This window comes from Aquarana catesbeiana, linkage group LG05, assembly GCF_042186555.1.
Source record: "Aquarana catesbeiana isolate 2022-GZ linkage group LG05, ASM4218655v1, whole genome shotgun sequence".
In the NCBI taxonomy this organism is placed as follows: Eukaryota; Metazoa; Chordata; class Amphibia; order Anura; family Ranidae; genus Aquarana; species Aquarana catesbeiana.
In genome coordinates, this window is record NC_133328.1 from 363332100 (window position 1) to 363355137 (window position 23038).

At 44.3% G+C, this 23038-nt stretch overlaps 1 protein-coding gene across 7 annotated transcripts in view; it reads left to right on the forward strand.

Annotated features, from left to right (window-relative positions):
• The first annotated feature begins 6823 nt into the window (after positions 1-6823).
• Positions 6824-23038, forward strand: part of RELCH (RAB11 binding and LisH domain, coiled-coil and HEAT repeat containing) — a 251582-nt gene continuing 235367 nt past the window's right edge. For 5 of the 7 annotated variants that reach the window (XR_012244472.1, XM_073630909.1, XM_073630910.1 and 2 more), the window contains exon 1: positions 6824-7415. Coding sequence is in view for 6 of the 7 variants with exons in the window: in XM_073630909.1 (XP_073487010.1) it covers positions 6878-7415 (538 nt within the window). In the remaining variant the exon portion in view is untranslated. The remainder of the gene's footprint in view (positions 7416-23038) is intronic. The other 2 variants (XM_073630907.1, XM_073630908.1) reach the window with 1 other exon arrangement.

Here is a 23038-nt window from a genome sequence, read left to right on the forward strand (position 1 = left end):
GCAAGTCATCTCGACTCCCTCCCCTGGAGTCCACAAACTATGGTATATATAAAGTATCTCACAAAAGTGAGTACATCCCTCACATTTGTGTAAATATTTTATTTTATCTTTTCATGATGTAAAGTAGTGAGTGTACAGCTTGTATAACAATCAGCTGACGCATTTCACACTCACAACGAGTGCTTACTCTATGAGTAAGCACTCGTGAGTGCGAAACGCGTCAGTGGATCCCTGTACACTTCTGCCGTAGTGTTTTGTATATCTCCATGATCCAGCTTTTTTATCAATAAAGGCTTCCAGATCTCTTCGTTCTTCTCTGCCTTACTTTGCATCAGCCAGCACCTGGGACTCTTCCTTTGAAGGATGTTGCTTGTTTTTCTTTCCCACTGATTTGAGCCTACCTGAGCGGTGGAACCTTCTCTGAATAGCTCAGTTTGGCCAGACGGCCAGCTCTGGGAAGGGTTCTGGTCGTCCCAAATGTTTTCCATTTAAAGATTATGGAGGCCACTGTGCTCTTAGGAACCTTAAGTGCAGCAGAATTTTTTTGTAACCTTGGCCAGATCTGTGCCTTGCCACAATTCTCTCTCTGAGCTCTTCAGGCAGTTCCTTTGACCTCATGATTCTCATTTGCTCTGACATGCACTGTGAGCTGTAAGGTCTTATATAGACAGGTGTGTGGCTTTCCTAATCAAGTCCTATCAGTATAATCAAACACAGCTGGACTCAAATGAAAGTGTATGAAAGTGAAATGAAAGTGTAGAACCATCTCAATGATGATCAGAAGAAATGGACAGCACCTGAGTTAAATATATGAGTGTCACAGCAAAGGGTCTGAATACTTAGGACCATGTGATATTTCAGTTTTTCTTTTTTAATAAATCTGCAAAAATGTCAACAATTCTGTGTTTTTCTGTCAATATGGGGTGCTGTGTGTACATTAATGAGGAAAAAAATGAACTTAAATGATTTTAGCAAATGGCTGCAATATAACAAAGAGTGAAAAATTTAAGGGGGTCTGAATACTTTCCGTCCCCACTGTACATGTGTATGCCCGCCCAAGCATATGACTCTCTTTACTTAGCTTCTATGGGCTCTAGCCCCAGATCTTTTGTAGACCTAGCAATGCCCCTGGAGTCCACAAACTATGGTATATATAAAGTATCTCACAAAAGTGAGTACATCCCTCACATTTGTGTAAATATTTTATTTTATCTTTTCATGATGTAAAGTAGTGAGTATACAGCTTGTATAACAATGTAAATCAGGGTTCTCAGAGCACCTCTTACATCAAAGTTCCCCTTTACACCAGAGACCACAGTGTTCCCCCTTACATCAGAGTCTTCTCCGTACATCAGAGTTCTCAGTTTTTCCCCTAAATCTGGGTTTCCGGAGCATCCCTTATGTCAGAGTCCCCAGAGTTCTCTGTGGACTCTGATGTAAGAGGGGACTATGTACTATACAGTATATACTGTAAAAAAAATTGCTGTGCACTGCTAAAGTGTTCGGGTTTGACTTGAAGAAAAGGTGGCAACCCTAAATATCCTCAGGGAGGTGTCTCCAGTGTCATTGGCTGTCCTCCTCCCATGTAGTATATTGTCCTCCATATATATATATATATATATATATATATATATATATATATATATATATATATATATATATATATATATAGGGTAGGTAGGTAGTGTGGTAGGTGTGCAGTATATTATGAACCATTCTCCATCCTCAGGGAGGTGTCTCCAGTGACAGAGACTGTCCTCCTCCCACGTAGTATATTGTCCTCCTGTCCTCCTCCCATGTAGTATATTGTCCTCCATTTATATATATGTAGCGCTGGTAGATTTCTGATCTACCATCTGATAGGTAAATGTAGGGAATTGTTCGTTAGATTTGCCTCTGTTCCAGCTTGGCTGACGTTGCATGTGTTTCCACACTGAGCCGGTGGGTGTCGCTGTTACCATTGGCTGGTGTTGGAAGGGCAGCGTGGCGAAGCGTATGGGTGCTCCTCTGTCCCGGAGACAACTCAGTGGAGGTGGTCCTCTGAGTTGCATTCTGGGAGAGGGTATTTATGGGACAGACACCATGTTTTGGGGTTCGTTTTACAGCCACCTGCTGGCCCTCCTGGCCGACAGGTATGCGTTAAAGTGCTACCTTGTGGTCCTCCGTTCCAGAGGCCTGCGCCGCTGTGGCGCGTGGGTGGGCCCAGAAGCTTGTCTGGGGCCTACCACAGCAGCCAGGGAATGGTCCTGAGCTGTCTATTCAGATTGAAGAAGCTGGACAACCGAGGAGATCCCAGGGGAGGACCCGTCATGGAAGGATCATGCAGAGTGCTGGTCTGGAGAGGGGCCTGGTGACTCGGTTGGAGGACGTATCCTAAAGTAGTTCTACAGCATAGAACTGCCGGGTTGGCTTAGAGGTCCAAGTACAGTGTCTGACATTCACCGCAAAAACCAATACATCCTGTGGCAGAGGATCGTACGGGTTTATTTCAAGCAAGTCTGTGGCAGAGACTTTTTTTCGTGCTACGTACTGGCTGCTAGGCAAGTGAGAGAGGCCTATCCAGGTGGGCAAAGATTGTGTCCCACAAGGGGATTACATCCGATTACAATATTCAACTTTAAAGGACGTTCTCAAGAATCCTAAAGAAAGGTATTTGAGCTTCCCTGCAGTTTCCCTCCTGCCTCTTTCCTGCTACTTCCTTCGTTACTTGGTTCAATAAAGCATTGAAAACGTACTCAAGTGTTGGTGCTTTTATCATCCAGAGGTAAACTCAATGGAACCCTAGACCCGGTGCCGGTGAAACAGGGGTGTCGAGAGTGAAGGTAACAAGCCCGCTTAAACCAGCAGCTCCACTGAGAGTCAGTGCTACATATATATAGGGTAGGTAGGTTGTGTGGTAGGTGTGCAGTATATTATGAACCATTCTCCATCCTCAGGGAGGTTTCTCCAGTGACAGAGGCCATCCTCCTCCCATGTAGTATATTGTCCTCCATATATATAGTGTAGGTAGGTAGTGTGGTAGGTGTGCCGTGTATTATGAACCATTCTCCATCCTCAGGGAGGTGTCTCCAGTGACATTGGCTGTCCTCCTCCCATGTAGTATATTGTCCTCCATATATATATATATATATATATATATATAGTGTAGGTAGGTTGTGTGGTAGGTGTGCAGTGTATTATGAACCATTCTCCATCCTCAGGGAGGTGTCTCCAGTGACATTGGCTGTCCTCTCCCCATGTAGTATATTGTCCTCCATATATATATATATATATATATATATATATAGTGTAGGTAGGTAGTGTGGTAGGTGTGCCGTGTATTATGAACCATTCTCCATCCTCAGGGAGGTGTCTCCAGTGACAGAGGCTGTCCTCCTCCCATGTAGTATATTGTCCTCCATATATATATATAGTGTAGGTAGGTTGTGTGGTAGGTGTGCAGTGTATTATGAACCATTCTCCATCCTCAGGGAGGTGTCTCCAGTGACATTTACTGTCCTCCTCCCATGTAGTATATTGTCCTCCATATATATATATATATATATATATATATATATATATAGATAGTGTAGGTAGGTTGTGTGGTAGGTGTGCAGTGTATTATGAACCATTCTCCATCCTCAGGGAGGTGTCTCCAGTGACATTGGCTGTCCTCCTCCCATGTAGTATATTTTCCTCCATATATATATATATAGTGTAGGTAGGTTGTGTGGTAGGTGTGCAGTGTATTATAAACCATTCTCCATCCTCAGGGAGGTGTCTCCAGTGACATTTACTGTCCTCCTCCCATGTAGTATATTGTCCTCCATATATATATATATATAGTGTAGGTAGGTAGTGTGGTAGGTGTGCAGTGTATTATGAACCATTCTCCATCCTCAGGGGGGTGTCTCCAGTGACATTGGCTGTCCTCCTCCCATGTAGTATATTGTCCTCCATATATATATAGTGTAGGTAGGTAGTGTGGTAGGTGTGCAGTGTATTATGAACCATTCTCCATCCTCAGGGAGGTGTCTCCAGTGACATTGGCTGTCCTCCTCCCATGTAGTATATTGTCCTCCATATATATATAGTGTAGGTAGGTAGTGTGGTAGGTGTGCAGTGTATTATGAACCATTCTCCATCCTCAGGGAGGTGTCTCCAGTGACATTGGCTGTCCTCCTCCCATGTAGTATATTGTCCTCCATATATATAGTGTAGGTAGGTAGTGTGGTAGGTGTGCCGTGTATTATGAACCATTCTCCATCCTCAGGGAGGTGTCTCCAGTGATAGAGGCTGTCCTCCTCCCATGTAGTATATTGTCCTCCATATATATATAGTGTAGGTAGGTTGTGTGGTAGGTGTGCAGTGTATTATGAACCATTCTCCATCCTCAGGGAGGTGTCTCCAGTGACATTGGCTGTCCTCCTCCCATGTAGTATATATATATATATATATATATATAGTGTAGGTAGGTTGTGTGGTAGGTGTGCAGTGTATTATGAACCATTCTCCATCCTCAGGGAGGTGTCTCCAGTGACATTTACTGTCCTCCTCCCATGTAGTATATTGTCCTCCATATATATATATATATATATATATATATATATATATATATATATAGTGTAGGTAGGTAGTGTGGTAGGTGTGCAGTGTATTATGAACCATTCTCCATCCTCAGGGGGGTGTCTCCAGTGACATTGGCTGTCCTCCTCCCATGTAGTATATTGTCCTCCATATATATATATATATATAGTGTACGTAGGTTGAGTGGTAGGTGTGCAGTGTATTATGAACCATTCTCCATCCTCAGGGGGGTGTCTCCAGTGACATTGGCTGTCCTCCTCCCATGTAGTATATTGTCCTCCATATATATATATATATAGTGTACGTAGGTTGAGTGGTAGGTGTGCAGTGTATTATGAACCATTCTCCATCCTCAGGGAGGTGTCTCCAGTGACATTGGCTGTCCTCCTCCCATGTAGTATATTGTCCTCCATATATATATAGTGTAGGTAGGTAGTGTGGTAGGTGTGCAGTGTATTATGAACCATTCTCCATCCTCAGGGAGGTGTCTCCAGTGACATTGGCTGTCCTCCTCCCATGTAGTATATTGTCCTCCATATATATAGTGTAGGTAGGTAGTGTGGTAGGTGTGCCGTGTATTATGAACCATTCTCCATCCTCAGGGAGGTGTCTCCAGTGACAGAGGCTGTCCTCCTCCCATGTAGTATATTGTCCTCCATATATATATAGTGTAGGTAGGTTGTGTGGTAGGTGTGCAGTGTATTATGAACCATTCTCCATCCTCAGGGAGGTGTCTCCAGTGACATTGGCTGTCCTCCTCCCATGTAGTATATTGTCCTCCATATATATATATATATATATATATATATATATATATAGTGTAGGTAGGTTGTGTGGTAGGTGTGCAGTGTATTATGAACCATTCTCCATCCTCAGGGGGGTGTCTCCAGTGACATTGGCTGTCCTCCTCCCATGTAGTATATTGTCCTCCATATATATACAGTATATAGTGTAGGTAGGTTGAGTGGTAGGTGTGCAGTGTATTATGAACCATTCTCTATCCTCAGGGAGGTGTCTCTAGTGACAGAGGCTGTCCTCCTCCCATGTAGTATATTGTCCTCCATATATATATATATATATATATATATAGTGTAGGTAGGTTGAGTGGTAGGTGTGCAGTGTATTATGAACCATTCTCTATCCTCAGGGAGGTGTCTCTAGTGACAGAGGCTGTCCTCCTCCCATGTAGTATATTGTCCTCCATATATATATATAGTGTAGGTAGGTTGAGTGGTAGGTGTGCAGTGTATTATGAACCATTCTCTATCCTCAGGGAGGTGTCTCTAGTGACATTGGCTGTCCTCCTCCCATGTAGTATATTGTCCTCCATATATTTACTATCCTATTGTATTGTATTGTATTATATTATAACTGTATTGTCTCCCTTTTATATTGTAAAGCGCTGCGTAAACTGTTGGCGCTATATAAATCCTGAATAATAATAATAATAATAATAATATATATATATATATATATATATAGTGTAGGTAGGTTGAGTGGTAGGTGTGCAGTGTATTATGAACCATTCTCTATCCTCAGGGAGGTGTCTCTAGTGACAGAGGCTGTCCTCCTCCCATGTAGTATATTGTCCTCCATATATATATATATAGTGTAGGTAGGTTGAGTGGTAGGTGTGCAGTGTATTATGAACCATTCTCTATCCTCAGGGAGGTGTCTCTAGTGACATTGGCTGTCCTCCTCCCATGTAGTATATTGTCCTCCATATATATATATATATATAGTGTAGGTAGGTTGAGTGGTAAGTGTGCAGTGTATTATGAACCATTCTCCATCCTCAGGGAGGTGTCTCTAGTGACAGAGGCTGTCCTCCTCCCATGTAGTATATTGTCCTCCATATATATATATAGTGTAGGTATGTAGTGTGGTAGGTGTGAAGTGTATTATGAACCATTCTCCATCCTCAGGGAGGTGTCTCCAGTGACATTGGCTGTCCTCCTCCCATGTAGTATATTGTCCTCCATATATATATATATATATATATATATAGTGTAGGTAGGTTGAGTGGTAGGTGTGCAGTGTATTATGAACCATTCTCCATCCTCAGGGAGGTGTCTCTAGTGACAGAGGCTGTCCTCCTCCCATGTAGTATATTGTCCTCCATATATATATATAGTGTAGGTAGGTTGTGTGGTAGGTGTGCAGTGTATTATGAACCATTCTCCATCCTCAGGGAGGTGTCTCCAGTGACATTGGCTGTCCTCCTCCCATGTAGTATATTGTCCTCCTGTCCTCCTCCCATGTAGTATATTGTCCTTCTCGTCTCCTCCCCTCATCTCCGCCTCATTACAAGATGGCGGCCCCTGCACCAGGCTCAGGCCCGGGCGGCTCCTCGGGTGTCCCCGCCGGCTCCGCGGGCCCGGTAGGTCCCAGCACCAGTAGTAGCAGTGTGAACCCGTTCCTGAGCGATTCGGAGGAGGAAGAAGAAGAGGAGGAAGAAGAGGAGGAGGAGGGTGAGGACGGAGATAACGAGGAGGAAGATGTGTCTCCATTGGACGCCCGCCCAGGACTCCCGATCACCGGCCGTTATACCGGGGATGACAGTGACCCCCCTTCCCTGCAGCTGACCGGGGGGTCCCGGTATAGTAACCTCCCGCTGTCCTGTGAGCCCGGCCGGGTACCCCTGGATACGGTGGCCGCTCAGTTACTGAGGGATCAGCTGCTCCTCACAGCCCTGGAACTGCACACCGAGCTGCTGGAGACCGGCCGAGAGCTGCCTCGGCTCCGGGATTACTTCTCCAACCCCGGCAACTTCGAGAGACCGACAACCGCGGGGGCTCCACCCACCACCGGCATCAACAACCCCAATACCGGGGCCGGGGGACAGCTGAGTGAGTGTGACAGGGGGGCGGGGCTGCCTGCGGGCTGTCATTATGTCAGCCAGTCTGATGCATGTTATAGGAAGCATTGCTAGTCTGTCTGTATAGAGGGGGGATCATTGCTAGTCTGGCTATATAGAGGGGATCATTGCTGGCCTGTCTATATAGAGGGGGGATCATTGCTAGTCTGGCTATATAGAGGGGATCATTGCTGGCCTGTCTATATAGAGGGGGATCATTGCTGGCCTGTCTATATAGAGGGGGGATCATTGCTGCCCTGTCTATATAGAGGGGGGATCATTGCTGGCCCTGTCTATATAGAGGGGGGATCATTGCTGGCCCTGTCTATATAGAGGGGGGATCATTGCTGGCCCTGTCTATATAGAGGGGGGATCATTGCTGGCCCTGTCTATATAGAGGGGGGATCATTGCTGGCCCTGTCTATATAGAGGGGGGATCATTGCTGGCCCTGTCTATATAGAGGGGGGATCATTGCTGGCCCTGTCTATATAGAGGGGGGGATCATTGCTGGCCCTGTCTATATAGAGGGGGGATCATTGCTGGCCCTGTCTATATAGAGGGGGGATCATTGCTGGCCCTGTCTATATAGAGGGGGGATCATTGCTGGCCCTGTCTATTTAGAGGGGGGATCATTGCTGGCCCTGTCTATATAGAGGGGGGATCATTGCTGGCCCTGTCTATATAGAGGGGGGATCATTGCTGGCCCTGTCTATATAGAGGGGGGATCATTGCTGGCCCTGTCTATATAGAGGGGGGATCATTGCTGGCCCTGTCTATATAGAGGGGGGATCATTGCTGGCCCTGTCTATATAGAGGGGGGATCATTGCTGGCCTGTCTATATAGAGGGGGGGATCATTGCTGGCCTGTCTATATAGAGGGGGGGATCATTGCTGGCCTGTCTATATAGAGGGGGGGATCATTGCTGGCCTGTCTATATAGAGGGGGGGATCATTGCTGGCCTGTCTATATAGAGGGGGGGATCATTGCTGGCCTGTCTATATAGAGGGGGGATCATTGCTGGCCCTGTCTATATAGAGGGGGGGATCATTGCTGGCCTGTCTATATAGAGGGGATCATTGCTGCCCTGTCTATATAGAGGGGGGATCATTGCTGCCCTGTCTATATAGAGGTGGGATCATTGCTGCCCTGTCTATATAGAGGGGGGATCATTGCTGCCCTGTCTATATAGAGGGGGGATCATTGCTGCCCTGTCTATATAGAGGGGGGATCATTGCTGGCCCTGTCTATATAGAGGGGGGATCATTGCTGGCCCTGTCTATATAGAGGGGGGATCATTGCTGGCCTGCCTATATAGAGGGGGGATCATTGCTGGCCTGCCTATATAGAGGGGGGATCATTGCTGGCCTGCCTATATAGAGGGGGCATCATTGCTGGCCTGCCTATATAGAGGGGGGATCATTGCTGCCCTGTTTATATAGAGGGGGGATCATTGCTGGCCTGCCTATAAAGAGGGGGGATCATTGCTGGCCTGCCTATATAGAGGGGGGGATCATTGCTGGCCTGCCTATATAGAGGGGGGGATCATTGCTGGCCTGCCTATATAGAGGGGGGGATCATTGCTGGCCTGCCTATATAGAGGGGGGGATCATTGCTGGCCTGCCTATATAGAGGGGGGGATCATTGCTGGCCTGCCTATATAGAGGGGGGGATCATTGCTGGCCTGCCTATATAGAGGGGGGGATCATTGCTGGCCTGCCTATATAGAGGGGGGGATCATTGCTGGCCTGCCTATATAGAGGGGGGGATCATTGCTGGCCTGCCTATATAGAGGGGGGATCATTGCTGGCCTGCCTATGTAGAGGGGGGATGATTGCTGGCCTGCCTGCATTTATAGGGGGAGGGGGATGCTGACCTGCATGTTATTGGGGGGGGGGTCGTCTATGCTGGCCTACATGTATTTGGGGGAGATCATTGCTGGTCTGCATGTATGGAGGGGGTGGAAATTGGAGATCTCTGCTGACCTGTTTGTATTGGGGGGGGGGGGGGGTCGGAGACCATTGCTGGGCTGTTTATATGGGGGGGGGGGATCAGAGACCATTGCTGGCCTGTTTATATGGGGTGGGGGGATCAGGGATCATTGCTGGCCTGTTTATATGGGGTGGGGGGATCAGGAATCATTGCTGGCCTGTTTATATGGGGGGGGGGGGGGGATCGGGGATCATTGCTGGCCTGTTTATATGGGGGAGGGGGGGAGATCAGGGATCATTGCTGGCCTGTTTATATGGGGGGGGGGGGGAATCAGGGATCATTGCTGGCCTGTTTGTATGGGGGGGTGGGAATCAGGGATCATTGCTGGCCTGTTTGTATGGGGGTTCGGGATCAGGGATCATTGCTGGCCTGTTTGTATGGGGGGGAAATCAGACAGGGTTCATTTCTGGTCTGTTTGCTGACCTGCTTGTACAGAGGGGGATCATTGCTGACCTGCTTGTATGGAGGGGGGATCATTGCTGACCTACCTGTATGGAGGGGGAGCTTTGCTGACCATCTTATATGGAGGTGGGGGGGGGGGGGTCATTGCTGACCTGTTTGTATGGAGGGAGGGGGGTGGTCATTGCTGACCTGCTTATATGTAGTGGGGGGGGGGTCACTGCTGACCTGCTTGTATGGGGGGGGGGCACTGCTGACCTGACTGTTTGGAGGGGGAGTCATTGCTAGCCTGCTTGTACTGGGGGGGGGTGCTTTCATGCTGGGAATCATTGCTGGCTTGTGTGTATTTGTGGTGGGAGTTATTGCTGGCCTGCCTGGGTGTCTCTTCACGTATTAGCTATTCCTCTGTGTTATAAGGTAATAATAATGTGACATTCCGCAGTAGTTGTGCTGCACAGTAGCTGTTTGTTGTTTGCAGCATTCTGTTGCTCTTGTTGTGCTAATGTAGCAGAACTGATGGCATGGTGCTCATTCTACTTCTACACTGCATGCTTGCAGTATATTTGTATTTACATTGGCTATACAGAAGGTAGGTAAAATTTCAGAGAAATAATACAAGCCTTATGATCCTTTACCTATCACTAACATAGGCAGAGAGTTACATGTTTTGCAGCCAAAGAACAGTATATTACTGGCCAAGGGTACCCTAGGTCTACCTGTATACCTACCCAGGCTGTCCATCATATGAGCTTTGATCCTTTGGTCAGGCATGTCTGCGTTTCTTTTTATATAGCCATCTACTTTGGGCTTCGTGCTGATGTCTGCTGTATACTGTATATCCATCTCACAGCAAATCTGCACTTTCAGAAGAAGCTGTAAATCACCTTCGGGTGCGGACACACACAGTCAGGCCTGAATTGGAACTGACATGCAAAGTCACAAAAACATGACGATTCTGATGCGTCCTATATAATCATTAGTATGGGAACAAGAAGCAGCAAGGAGGTGCAACGTGCTATAAAATGTGTCACCTAATCATAGTGCTTTATAATAGTCAGATTATTATCTTTTTTTTTTTTTGGCACCTTTCTGTTCACCTTTTATAAAGTAGATATAAAACCTCACTGACTTTAATGACTGACATATACAGTATCTCTACAGTGGGTACCCCACATGCAAATTTTATACTTTTTTTTTTTTGTATTATTATTATAAATGATTTACTTATTTATTTATTTTTTGAATCAATTTTTTTTCCCTGAACCCATGTGATTGCTGGCAGGCTTTCTCCGCTATGCTCAGCCGGACCCATTGAGGATGTCTCAAGCTGCTGCATTATGCTGGCCATACACTACATGAAAAATCAGGCGAAATTTGGTCATTTAGACAGTTTGTTCATTTTTTGGCCAGTTAATGGGCAGAAAATCGATAATTGTTGGGACGTTTTTGAGCCGAAAAAAACGAAGCACAAGTTTGGAAATTTTCTGCCGAACGAACGATAAATTGAAAGGTTAATGCGATTCCCATCTGAACTGTCTGCTCTAGGTATATGTAAAAAAAAACGAACAAAAAAGGCATTTATTTATGTCCACTGAACGATTTATGATGGCACTATGGTATGCGCTCACGGCCGAATGTTCCTTTTTCGAAAATGGGTTCGGCTGATTTTTCATATAGTGTTTGGCCAGCATTACTGTTTGCCATCACCGCTGGGCCATGGACTTCCAGTCCCAGAATCTCATTACTTTATATCCCTGAGAAGTGGACTGCAATATGTTTCCAGCCTCTGTCAATCAATTTGGCAGGGCATTGCAGAGGGAATGAGGAATATCGATTGGCAACTTGACATATGCTGACAATGGAGAGACTACAGACAAACTGTGTGTTTAGCGTAGCTGCCTGTAATCCATCTCTATAAGAATGCAAGGCAGACTGACAACGCTACTTCTAGATCACAGGCAGTGGATGAGTGTTGTCACTCTACTTCAGATAAAGCCTTGACTGGCAGGATCTACAGAAACAAGGTAGCAAATGAGCAGGCCAAAGGAGAAACCCCATAATACATAAGCCTAGGCAGATGCAAGCTGCATGACAGAAACTATTGTAATTCTGAGGCCTATTCACACCATATGCATTGGGCAGACTTGCCTAATATTTAGGACATAAGGATTAGTCCAGTTCACACCACTGTGCTGTGGAGGTGTGCACTAAAAAAAGTAGAACGTGCTGTTTTTTTGCACAGCATGTTGTGACGTATCGCACTACGGTGCATGAAGATGAATAAAATGTTATTTTGTGACATTTCAATAAAGAAAAAGAAAAATGTGATGCATTATGACAACCTTCTTTCACAGAGCACACCAGTGGCGTTATAATCTGTATGCTGCTGGTGTGAATAGGCCTTTACATACAACCTTTACTAGGCACAGGCTTCAAAATTGCAAATAATATATATATTTTTTTAAAGCATTCTCTAAAAGAAAAAAAATGGTAGTAATGCAGCTTTCCAGTCCTTAGATGTGACAGCTGCATTGGTTTTATTTTTCTGCATTCTTTTTCTTTTGTTTTAGCCCTGGTTCACACTGCCCTGGCTTCAGATCTGACATCCCTGCGCTACTTCATCAAGGCTTGCATATGACTTCTTTAACAGAAGTCAATGCATGTGGTGTTGAAGTCGCACCAAAGTAGTGCAGGAACCTTTTTTCTAAGTTGGAGTGACTTGAGTCACACCGATTGGACTGGTTTCATTGCTGTTAATAGGGCCTGACTTCTCATGCAACTTTGAACTCTCAAGTCGCAGCAATGTGAACCGGGGCTTAACCTGATAATCCTGCCATTTAACTCTCTTCCTGTCCTAGGCTGACAACCGTACTGAGCAGCGCTTCACCCTAGAACAGGGAGTGTTAGGACTATATAACTCCCTTCCACTCTTCTCTATAATGGGGGAGGTGCTTTGTAGCTTGCTATCCACAGAGATAGCAGAAAGCAATACTGATAACTTCCCCTACTCTCTGCCTCTGGGCTGTTATCAGTTCACCTAATTTATGGAGGGATGAACAGCTACTTGTTAAAATAATATAATGATACACTTCCACTTATATATTTGACGTCTTGGTGCCAAGAGTACGCAAATATGCATTCTCTCGATGGGTGCGTCTTGATACCAAGAGGCCACATGTGTGCGTACCTAAAGTTAAACAAACCTGTGCCAGTTACCAGTGCCCAGTGCCAGGACAAGGTCACCCAGTGCCCAGGGCAAAGATGCCAAACTGTGCCCCCCCCCCCCCATTATATGCAAGCTTAGGGGATCCTACCCCCAGTAGTCATCCGCTTGTCAAAAGGAGGATATTTTAAGAGTCATCACAAGAACTGAGACTGGGCATGAGGGGAGAGCACAGCTGCCTGGTTCTCTACTGCTCTTCCCATTGCTCCCAGTGCTTGGCTGACAGAAATGATGCCGCTATCGCTACTCCTGTCAGGCATATAGTGAGAATGGCTTTGCCCCCTTCCCTGCAGTACACAACTGCACCCAGGGCAGCTGTCCCTCCTGCCCACTCCTTGTCCCGGCCCTGCTGGTGCCTAACAGAAAACTCCCAATTGCGATTTTTGAGATCTGGAGCTTTCCAGTCATTTGACCACTGTGACAGCCAATTACAGCGGTCACATGATCACAAACACCACCCCGCCTCCCGGCATCATAAACCCAGGGCTCGGGAGGTGCTGGCCTTAAGGGGTTAACAGACCAAAAGGAATCGAATAAGAGAATTGTTTTGTCTGAATTTACATTGACTTTAATGGTGCCCATACACTAGATGAAAAATGGTTTGAAAATCGGTCATTTGGACAGTTCATTAGTTTTTCGTCTAGTTAATGGGCACAAGTTGAAAATCGATTGTGATGTTTTTGAGCCAAAAAAATCAAAGCAAAACCCCTACTGAACAGACTATAAATTAAAAGGTTAACATGTTTCTCCTCCGTTTTGAACTGTTGGTACTGCACATATGTGACCCAGAAGAAAAAAAACAAGAAACTGATTCTTTTATGTTCATTAAACAATTTATTGTTCCAAAGTCGTTCATCGCATGGTGGCAATATCGTTCTCTCTCATGACTGTGTTCATTTTTTGACTGGTGTATGGCTAACATAAATTTCTCTGGTTTTCATGCTAAGACACATTTCGTGACATCAAGAGGGCAGGACTTAAACCGCATTATATTATAGGAAATGTTTAGAAAATGTTCTTGCTTTTCTTGTTTGTATTGTCCAATATTTTGGTATAGCATGTTTGGTGATTTGTGTTTGCTCACAATTTTGCTGATTGTAACAGCATCTAATGTGTACTAAGCAGACCTTTCAGCTTGGTGTATAGTGATCCTTATGGGAACAGCAATAAAGGATTTGCTTTTGCACAAGGGTTTTCATGGTGCAGTCGGGCTGTCATCCAGATCTTAGCTTTGCTATAGTAAAACTGGCCATACATGGTTTAGTTTTTTTTTTTTTCTCATTCAAGGCTGAACGTAAAGAACTGAACTGATCGAATGTGTGTATAGGGAAATCCTCCCTGGTGCGCTATTGTATTATAACAGCGGAAAGACCCCCCCCCCCTGTCAGAATGCACAGATCAGGCCTGCAGCGCTGATCGAATGGCTTATATCCGACAGGGCAGTTGGACATAACTCGATTGGTCGATCAACTTCTGTTCAACTGCAGTGGCCACTAAGAATGAGATCAGACGTGTTCGCAACTCCGCGCGCCTGACAGGAAGCTGACACTCCGCAGCGCTAATCACAAGTAGTGAGACGTTTTCCTGATCTGTGCAGCCACAGATGAGGAAATGCCTCACTGGCTGAGATTAGCGCTGCGGAGTGTCAAGTTCCTGGCGAGTGTGGGCATGTGGAGTTGCGAACACGTCTGATCTCATCCTTTGTGGCCACACATGGATCAAAATTTGTCTGGTCCCTGCTGAGCCACCTGAATTTAGATCAATGTATGGCCAGCCTGAGTCACTTATATTCAATAAGTATGTAGAATGGGAGATGACTTTTCAGACTTCACTAGCCACCTGTTATCCAAGACACAGTGATGTGCTCAGCAGAAAGAACCATGGTGCCCAATGGGGAACATGCTGTTTGACACATCCAGAAGAACTGGATAGCAGTAGCAATTATATATCTTAAACAAAGAAAAACTTGCTGCCCACCTAAAAAATATAAGCATTAAAGGTCAAATTCATCTTTTTGGAGCATGTTACACGCATATTTAGGGATTAATGTGTAATATGGTCAATATGGACCGCAGCAAGGTCCGATGGAAGTTGGGACAGGTACCCGCACAGCCCCTCCCCCCCCCCCCCCCTCCAAAAGGTGCCAGATGTGGCACCGGAGGGGGGAGGAGACAGATAAGCGGAGCTTCCACTTTTGGTTAGAACTCCGCTTTAACTGACATGTAACCGAAATGCACAGTAATGCACTGGGGGGTTGGATTTTTATCATTGCGCTGGGTGAAGGAATCCAGAATGTATAAAGTATCTTGTGAATGTATAGTAGGTTGACATGAATAATACAATACTGTCCTGTGTGTTTGGCTAACATTCCATTTGGGTGTATGAAGTCCTTTATCCTGTTGCATAAAGCTTGCTTTCAGAAGTCTTTGTAGCATATTTATTTTTATTCCATGGACCTTTCTGACCTATGACTGTCATATGATCTTGACTGGGCATTCTTTCAGTTTGTCATATTTTTGTAGCCTGTGAACCCATTGTAATTGTAACGTCAAACAGACTCTTCTCCCTGTTTATATTTTAGTAGTATAAAATCTGTCTTAAGCCTTGTACACACTATTAGTGTTTTTTTTTTTTTTTTTTTTCGTTCAACCCAGCGGGCTTAATGAAAAAACTGACAGCTCAGGAGGAGCCACTGTACTAACTATCCGACTTTAGTACAGCGATCTCCCCTGCTGTGCTATTGTGTTCTGACAGGGGGATGGCCCCCCAGAACACTCCGGTCAGCGCTTTTCAGTCATTGGCTGACTGCTCAGAACCCTTCTCAGCTGTAGTACACACAGGCCGAATATCAGCTGGTTTCTATTTGCATTTGGTCCACCTTTTTCCCCCAAAATTGCATATATTTGCAAGAAAAAAAGTACTTTTACACTTTTGCAAATAAAAGCATGCAAAGCAGTGGATTGCAGAAGCAAAGCCAGGCTTCTGAAGGTTCTTCCTTCAACTCCCTGTCAGTACACCATCATCCCCCCCCTGACTGCAATGATGGTCGAGGCCGTGAAATTTAACCCCCCTTTTCCCCCCTCTTGCATTGATGCTCAATGACAGTAAAAGTGTGCCCCTATCTCTGCCTGCCTGCATTTGATGGTCATTTCAGCGAAAGTTAACTCTTCCCAACATGGGTGGTTGACATTTGGTGTCCTGACAACAGGTGTAGAGGGAGAGGGTTAACTTTCGCCTCCCATGGGTGATCATTTACCTGATACTTATACTGGGCGCTGAGATTATTCTGCTGCCAAACTGGTGCCCAACAGCTTGTGGGCGGCATGTTGAATGAATGAGTGACTTGTATAGCACTACCTATGCGAACTGAATCGCCTCAGGGCGCTTTTTTTGCCGCTGGTGTCCATCTGCGGTATAGCACGGTCCTTTACCCCGTGGGGTCCCGACACACTTATAAACACATACTGCACATACACATAGAGCTGCATGATTAATCACAATGTCAATTTAACCCCCCCCTCACGATCTTAATTTGGCATTTCAACGATTCAGTGTAAACAGCCCAGAGACGTTCTCTGCTCAGAGCTGTCAAAAAAAACCAAAAAAAAAAAAACTGGCAAATGTTTATCAACATTGATCAGCGTTGAGAGATCGAGAAGTGATGCAATGTATCATTCGGTTCTTTTAGAGATCAAAGGGCTAAACTTCTGTCTGTAAATGAGGTCAGTTTAAACACTTAGACTAGGCCCCTTCCACACGGGGCGGATGCACTTAGCGGAGTCCGCCAGCTCAGCAGGATATCGCTCAGTTGATCTCTGCTGAGCCAGTGGATGACAGATCCGTCTCTACTCACTGAGCAGGGAGAGACCTATCAGAGCCCCGCTGATTCCTATGGAGAGTTTGGACGAAAAGGGACCGATCTGATCGCTGGATGGCTTAACGTATCGCCATATGTCTGATTTTAGCGGATCGGATGGCAGACGCATGTTAGCAGACACATCTCCACTGGCATCCGCCTGCCCATAGGAGTCAATGGGTGACCCGTTTGGATCCGCCAGAAAACGGAAAGGCAGATCCAAACGGTCCACCCATTGACTCCTATTGACTCCAACATTATATAATATATATAACATTTATTTTTAGCAGAGTCACACAGGAGCCCTGATGATCACATGCCCGATGAAGGAGTCCTGCGTGACTCCAGAACGTTGCACTCTCCTGTGTGATGTGATCATACGTCGATAAAGCTGTTTGGACTAGATCTGATCCGTGGTGTGCTGGCAAATATCTACACTCTTCCACTGTCTGACACCCTGAGTTGTGGGCTGGTCCTCTGTGACCTCACATACAATGCATGGCTGCTGGTCCTGTATTGTACAGGGTGACAACAGGTCCGGAGCAAAGACAATAGGATCAAGCCGTGTACACTTCAATCAACCAGTCGTGCTATCAAAAATCCTGTTGGATTTTTTTTTGTTCTTTTATGTGTTGTTTGCTTTACCTAATTTGCTGTTAGGTTCAGTTCAGATGGGATTTTGACTCTGTTTGCAGTGTGATCATGTAATGCAACTTTGATACGACTTTGGTTGAGTTTTTGGATATGGTTTGCATATTATTGGGGACCAAATCACACCAAAGTAGCACAGGACCCATTCCTAAAGTTGCTTCGCAGCCATGCTGCATTGATGTGAACTGGAAGCAATGTTATTTCCACTGTCATGCGACTCAGTGAAACCCAAATCGCATCTGAAATTGCATCAGTGTGAACCAGGTCTTTTTTTTCTTTGCAAAGTAAATAACCTCTATTCCTTTAGTAAAGCGATCCCAATGGGGTCTGCTTTCAGAGATTATTTCTCTATTCAGATTGTGGCCTGATTGTTTTGAGGTCTACTTTTCCACCTTCAGCATTTTACAGCAGTTGATATCTAAAGATTGAATCTGCTATTAGAAAACAGAAAAAAAGAAATGCTGAACTATACACATTTTTAAAATGTATTTATTTATTTTCTCAGTATCGAGATTAACCTCTTGTCGGTTTCCACAGTGAAAAAGCCCATTGGTTGTACCTAGTAAAAATGTCATAAAAGTCTGCAAGAGGTTAATATCAGGCTAATGAGCAATTTATCATTTTTCTTGTGTGAGCAAAATTGGGTTTGTTTTGTGACCAAGGTATACTAAACCTCCAGAGATCCCCGGTCTTTTTCTGCACATTTGATAGATTTAAATATATTCTGTAAACGACTTGGTGCCGCGGAAACTTGTGATCTAGTTCTGGGTATGTGAGAGAAGGGACACCCTCATCATCCTACTATGTAATATTCAGTGTCTATTGTCAGAGTGTTGTCACACGGAGGTCCTAAGCCTCTCCTTGTGCATTCTAGTGTTTACATTTTTAGGATGGCAGAGAGCTGTCACATGGAAGTGTGGCTCCTCAATTTTCCTGTGTAAATACTGACGTTCTGAAAGCCAATTTACATAACCTCTTCTGGGCAGGCACAGAATTCCAACCCTCCGGTGGACCACCATCCCATATTATTATTATTATTATTATTATTATTATTATTCAGGCTTTATATAGTGCCAACAGTTTTCTCAGAGCTTTACAACCTGAGGGCAGACAGTACAGTTACAATACAATTTGATAGGAGTAAGCAGAGGGCCCTGCTTGTTATAGCTTACAATCTTAAAGGGAGAGTCTAATGATACAAAAAGGTAATGACTGTGGGGGATGAGCTGATGGAGAAAATAAAACTTCAGTTGTTAGGTGAAGGAAGGATAGGCTTCTCTAAAAAGAAAAATTTTCTGGGATCACCTAAAAGTGGATGGAGTTTGGTAGGGAATTCCATAGGATGGGAGAGGCTCGGGAGAAGGCAAACCAGGTAGAAGGGAGAGAGCAGACGGTCTTGGAAGGAACAAAGAGAACGATTTGGTTGGTATTTTGAGACTAGGTTAGTCATGTACCTGGGGCCAAGTTGTAGATGTCTTTTGTAACTTATTGTTAGTATTTTGAATTTAATTTGTTGGGTGAGTGGCAGCCAGTGGAGGGATTGGCAGAGGGGGTTGCAGACACTGAGCGGTTTGTAAGGTGGATGAGTCTGGAAGCAGTATTCATAATAGACTGAAGGGGGTGATAGTCTATTTAAAGGTAAGCCAACAAGGAGGGTTTTGCAGTAGTCGATGTGGGAGATGACCAGGGAGTAAATTAGAAGCTTAGCGGCGTCATTGGTTGAGAAGGGACGTATTTTGGAGATGTTGACGCAGCAAGCTTTGGAAAGTGATTGAATGTGGGGCCCAAAGAGTTCAGAGTCCAGGACTACATCTAGCACTCTGGCATGTGGGGATGGGTTGATGTTTGGGCCATTGATCTTGACAGAGAAGTCAGGAAGGGGCATATGAGGGAGGATATATGAGCTCAGTTTTGGATAGATTGAGTTTGAAGAAATGGTGTGACATCCAGGCTGGAATGTCTATTATTAAATTAGTGATGCGTGAGGAGACTAATGGAGTAAGCTGTTGGGGTGGAGAGAAAGATTTGGGTCAGCTTAGAAATTATATTGAAAGCCATGGGAGGCTATTTGCTGACCCAGGTAGGTAATGTAAATAGGAGAGGTCCAAGAACAGAACCTTGGGGGATGCCAATGAAGAAAGGAAGATGAGAGGAGGAAATAGAATTGTAAATGACACTGAAGGTGCGGTGGGATAGGTAGGATGAGAGCCAGCGAAGAGCACAGTCGTGGGGACCGAAAGAGTAAAGGTCTGGGTTTTTTTTTTTTGCGGAGGGGGTGGTCAACCGTATCAAAGGCAGCCGAAAGGTCTAGAAGTAAGAGTTCGGATTAGTGTCCCTTGGATATAGCTGTTAGTAAGTGGTTTGTGAGCTTTAGGAGAGCAGTTTCTGTGGGGTGTTGAGGGCGAAATCCAGACATACAAGTACAGCTGTAGTCAGCCTGACACACATTCGGCTTGGAAATAAGAACCCACTAAGCTGTCAGTTACAGAACTGTCCCCTCTGCACAGCTCCAAAGCGGCTGTCACTTTGCCTGGCATTCAGTGATGCGCTGTGCCGCGGGCAGGAGATAATTACTGTGCAGGCACCAGGTATCTTCATGACACAGATTTGTCGTTTCAAACCTGCTGGCTGCTCCACAAGTTAGAATTGAGGAACAGAGGTCACCTGACTGATATCTGTCAAAGTATGATGCATATGCTGTATCTAATTTGATATGCATAGTTTTATAATCAAACTAGATGGAAAAAACAATGCTTGCAAAAACCTGCGTTTTATATTTATTTCATTTCATTGTTTCCTCTAATCTTAAGTGATAGTAAGGTCTCAGTCACATGGTTGTAACATAACCTAAATGTAAAAAAAAAAAAAAAAAAAAAAAAAATGTACCGATCATTAGGACAAGGAACAAACATTTATGCCTAATCAGTAAATGGATAAAAAAAATGTAATACGGAAAAATTGTGTTTTTTTTTTTTTTTTCCTCAGTTGCATAAAGAACTTGTATATGCATGTCCTCAGATGCAGATTTTTGGATTTTGTGTTGCGGATCTAAACACAGTGCATTTTTATGCACCTGTGTGACTGTCTCCATTGAAAACAATGCAGCTGCATTCAGATCCGTAAATAAAAAAATAAAAAATGCTTGGAAATGTTTTTTTTTATTTATTTTTACAGCCATGTAGAGCTAGCTGCATGATTCTGAATAAAATGAGCATCATGATTGTTTGTTTTTTTTGTTGTTTTTTTTTTGTTTTTTTTTTCTTAGAATAAAGATCACGATACTCTTAAAATTCTCAGTGTAACAGTAACATCTTTTACTGCTGCACAAATACAGTGTGACCTAAAATATTGCAACGGCCTCCATTTTATTCTCTAGGGTCTCTGCCAAAAAATATATAAAATGTTTGGGTGTTCCAAGTAATTTTCTAATACATCTAGCTACATCCCCAGTTATAAGAGGGTGTGCACACTTATGCAACCATATTTTTGTTTTTTATTTCTACTTCCTTCCACCTAAAGGACTTAAGCTTGTTGTACAGTTTATAGGCCACATTAAAAGGTGGAAAACGTTCTAAAATGATTTATCTTTGTCTCGTTTTTTTACATCACAGAAACCTGACATTTTATCAGGGGTGTGTAGATTTTTTTATATCCATGTGGATATATCCAATTTGTTTTTTGAATGGGTTGACAATGTACTACAAATGCCTAGAAAAACAGCTTCTGTGATTTTTATTTCTTTTTATTTTTTTTGCAAAACTGCTAAAAGAAGAAAATATTGACATCTGTGTATTGTGGTACCTATGCAGCATAAGTAGCATATTTTCCTTTTTTTTTTTTTTTTAGCAAGTCGCTCATAGATTGACAATTAAAGTGGTTGTAAACCCACTGGGAAAAAAAAACCCTGCAAAACAAAGGCATAATAAGCTAGTATGCATAGCATACTAGCTCATTATGGAATACTCACCTTAGATCAGTGGTTCTCAACTTCTGTCCTCAGGACCCACTAACAGGCCAGATTTTAAGTATTACCCTGGGGAGATGCAGACTTGAATCCTGCAATCACTGAGCAGCAAATGATATCACCTGTGATGTATTTCAGTTACCTTGCAAACCTGGCCTGTTAGTGGGTCCTGAGGACTGGAGTTGAGAACCACTGCCTTAGATCGAAGCCCCCACAGCTGTCCCAGCACACTGCTCTGCCCGGCGACATGTCTCCCAGAGTCATTTCTGGGTATTGCGGGCTCCGGCGCTGTGATTGGCCGGAGCCGTTATGACGTCACTTCCACGCGTGCGCCACAGGTAACGGCACGTCAGCTGAAGCAACGGCACGAATGGGCCATTGCTTTAGTGCGCATGTGCCGATGATGGCACATGCTGATACAGGGGATATCTCCTAAACCGTGCAGGTTTAGGAGATTTCCTGGGTAGCTACAGGTAAGCCTTATTATAGTCTTACCTGTAGTAAAAAGTGGTTTGTAAGGGTTTACAACCACTTTAATCTGCCTTTTATGCTGTGCAGGTGCCACTTAAATTGCAGTACTGTATGCATTATTACTGAATGCCTTTAGGTTTCTTGTGTCAGTACAGTACTGATTTGTGCATGTTTCTTATGGTAGTAAAGGTGTCCCTGTGGCTATGTTTATGATTGTGTCTGTACAGTACTGATTTTGTCTTCTATTGTCATTACAGTGCTAATTATGTTTCTGTGAACATATTTGTGGTTGCATCAGTCCATTTAATTATGTTTCTGCAAACATGCTTTTGCTTGTGATTGTGTTAGCGTGGTTATGTAATGGATGTGACTATGAGTGTTATGGTGAAATGCCTATTTCCAATATAACCATATAGCTATAAGTGCCTACTTCAGCCTCTGCTATCAGCCTTAACCATATTCAATTAGATGTCTGCCAGCTTACCCTCCCTCCACGTGGAACAGAACTGCAAGAGTTAAGAACAAGTTAAAGGAGATTGCACCTGTTTTCAAGAACTGGAAACAAGATACCCTATTTAGCTATGATAGTTTGCTATTCCCTTATATAGATATAACCCAGCTAAAGCTTATACTTTGTCATAATAATTAATATGTATATCTTGTGGTCCGCATATGCTTGTCATATTTGATTTGATAACAAAATATCCGGATCAAGGTATATTAGCCAGAGTCCAGGAAGTAATAAAGCAGAAGTATCAAACTACTGAACTCGTGTATGTGTCAGTAATTTGCTTCAAGTGTGCACACTTTTACATTGAAGGTTAATTTGGCCAGGGGGACAGAAACAAAAGTACCGAACGGTTCTGGTTCGGTCCAAAACAGTTATATTATTGCAAATTATTTTGTTCTGTACACTCTGTTTATATTAAGGGGGGGGGGGTGCGGTAATCCGCCATAATATCCATTAGTGTATGAGGAGGAGGGATGGAATTGTATTGTAACAGCTCCACCTTCCAAGCCAGCCAGCCTCAGCCATGCCATGCTGTAACTCCTCTGTTTG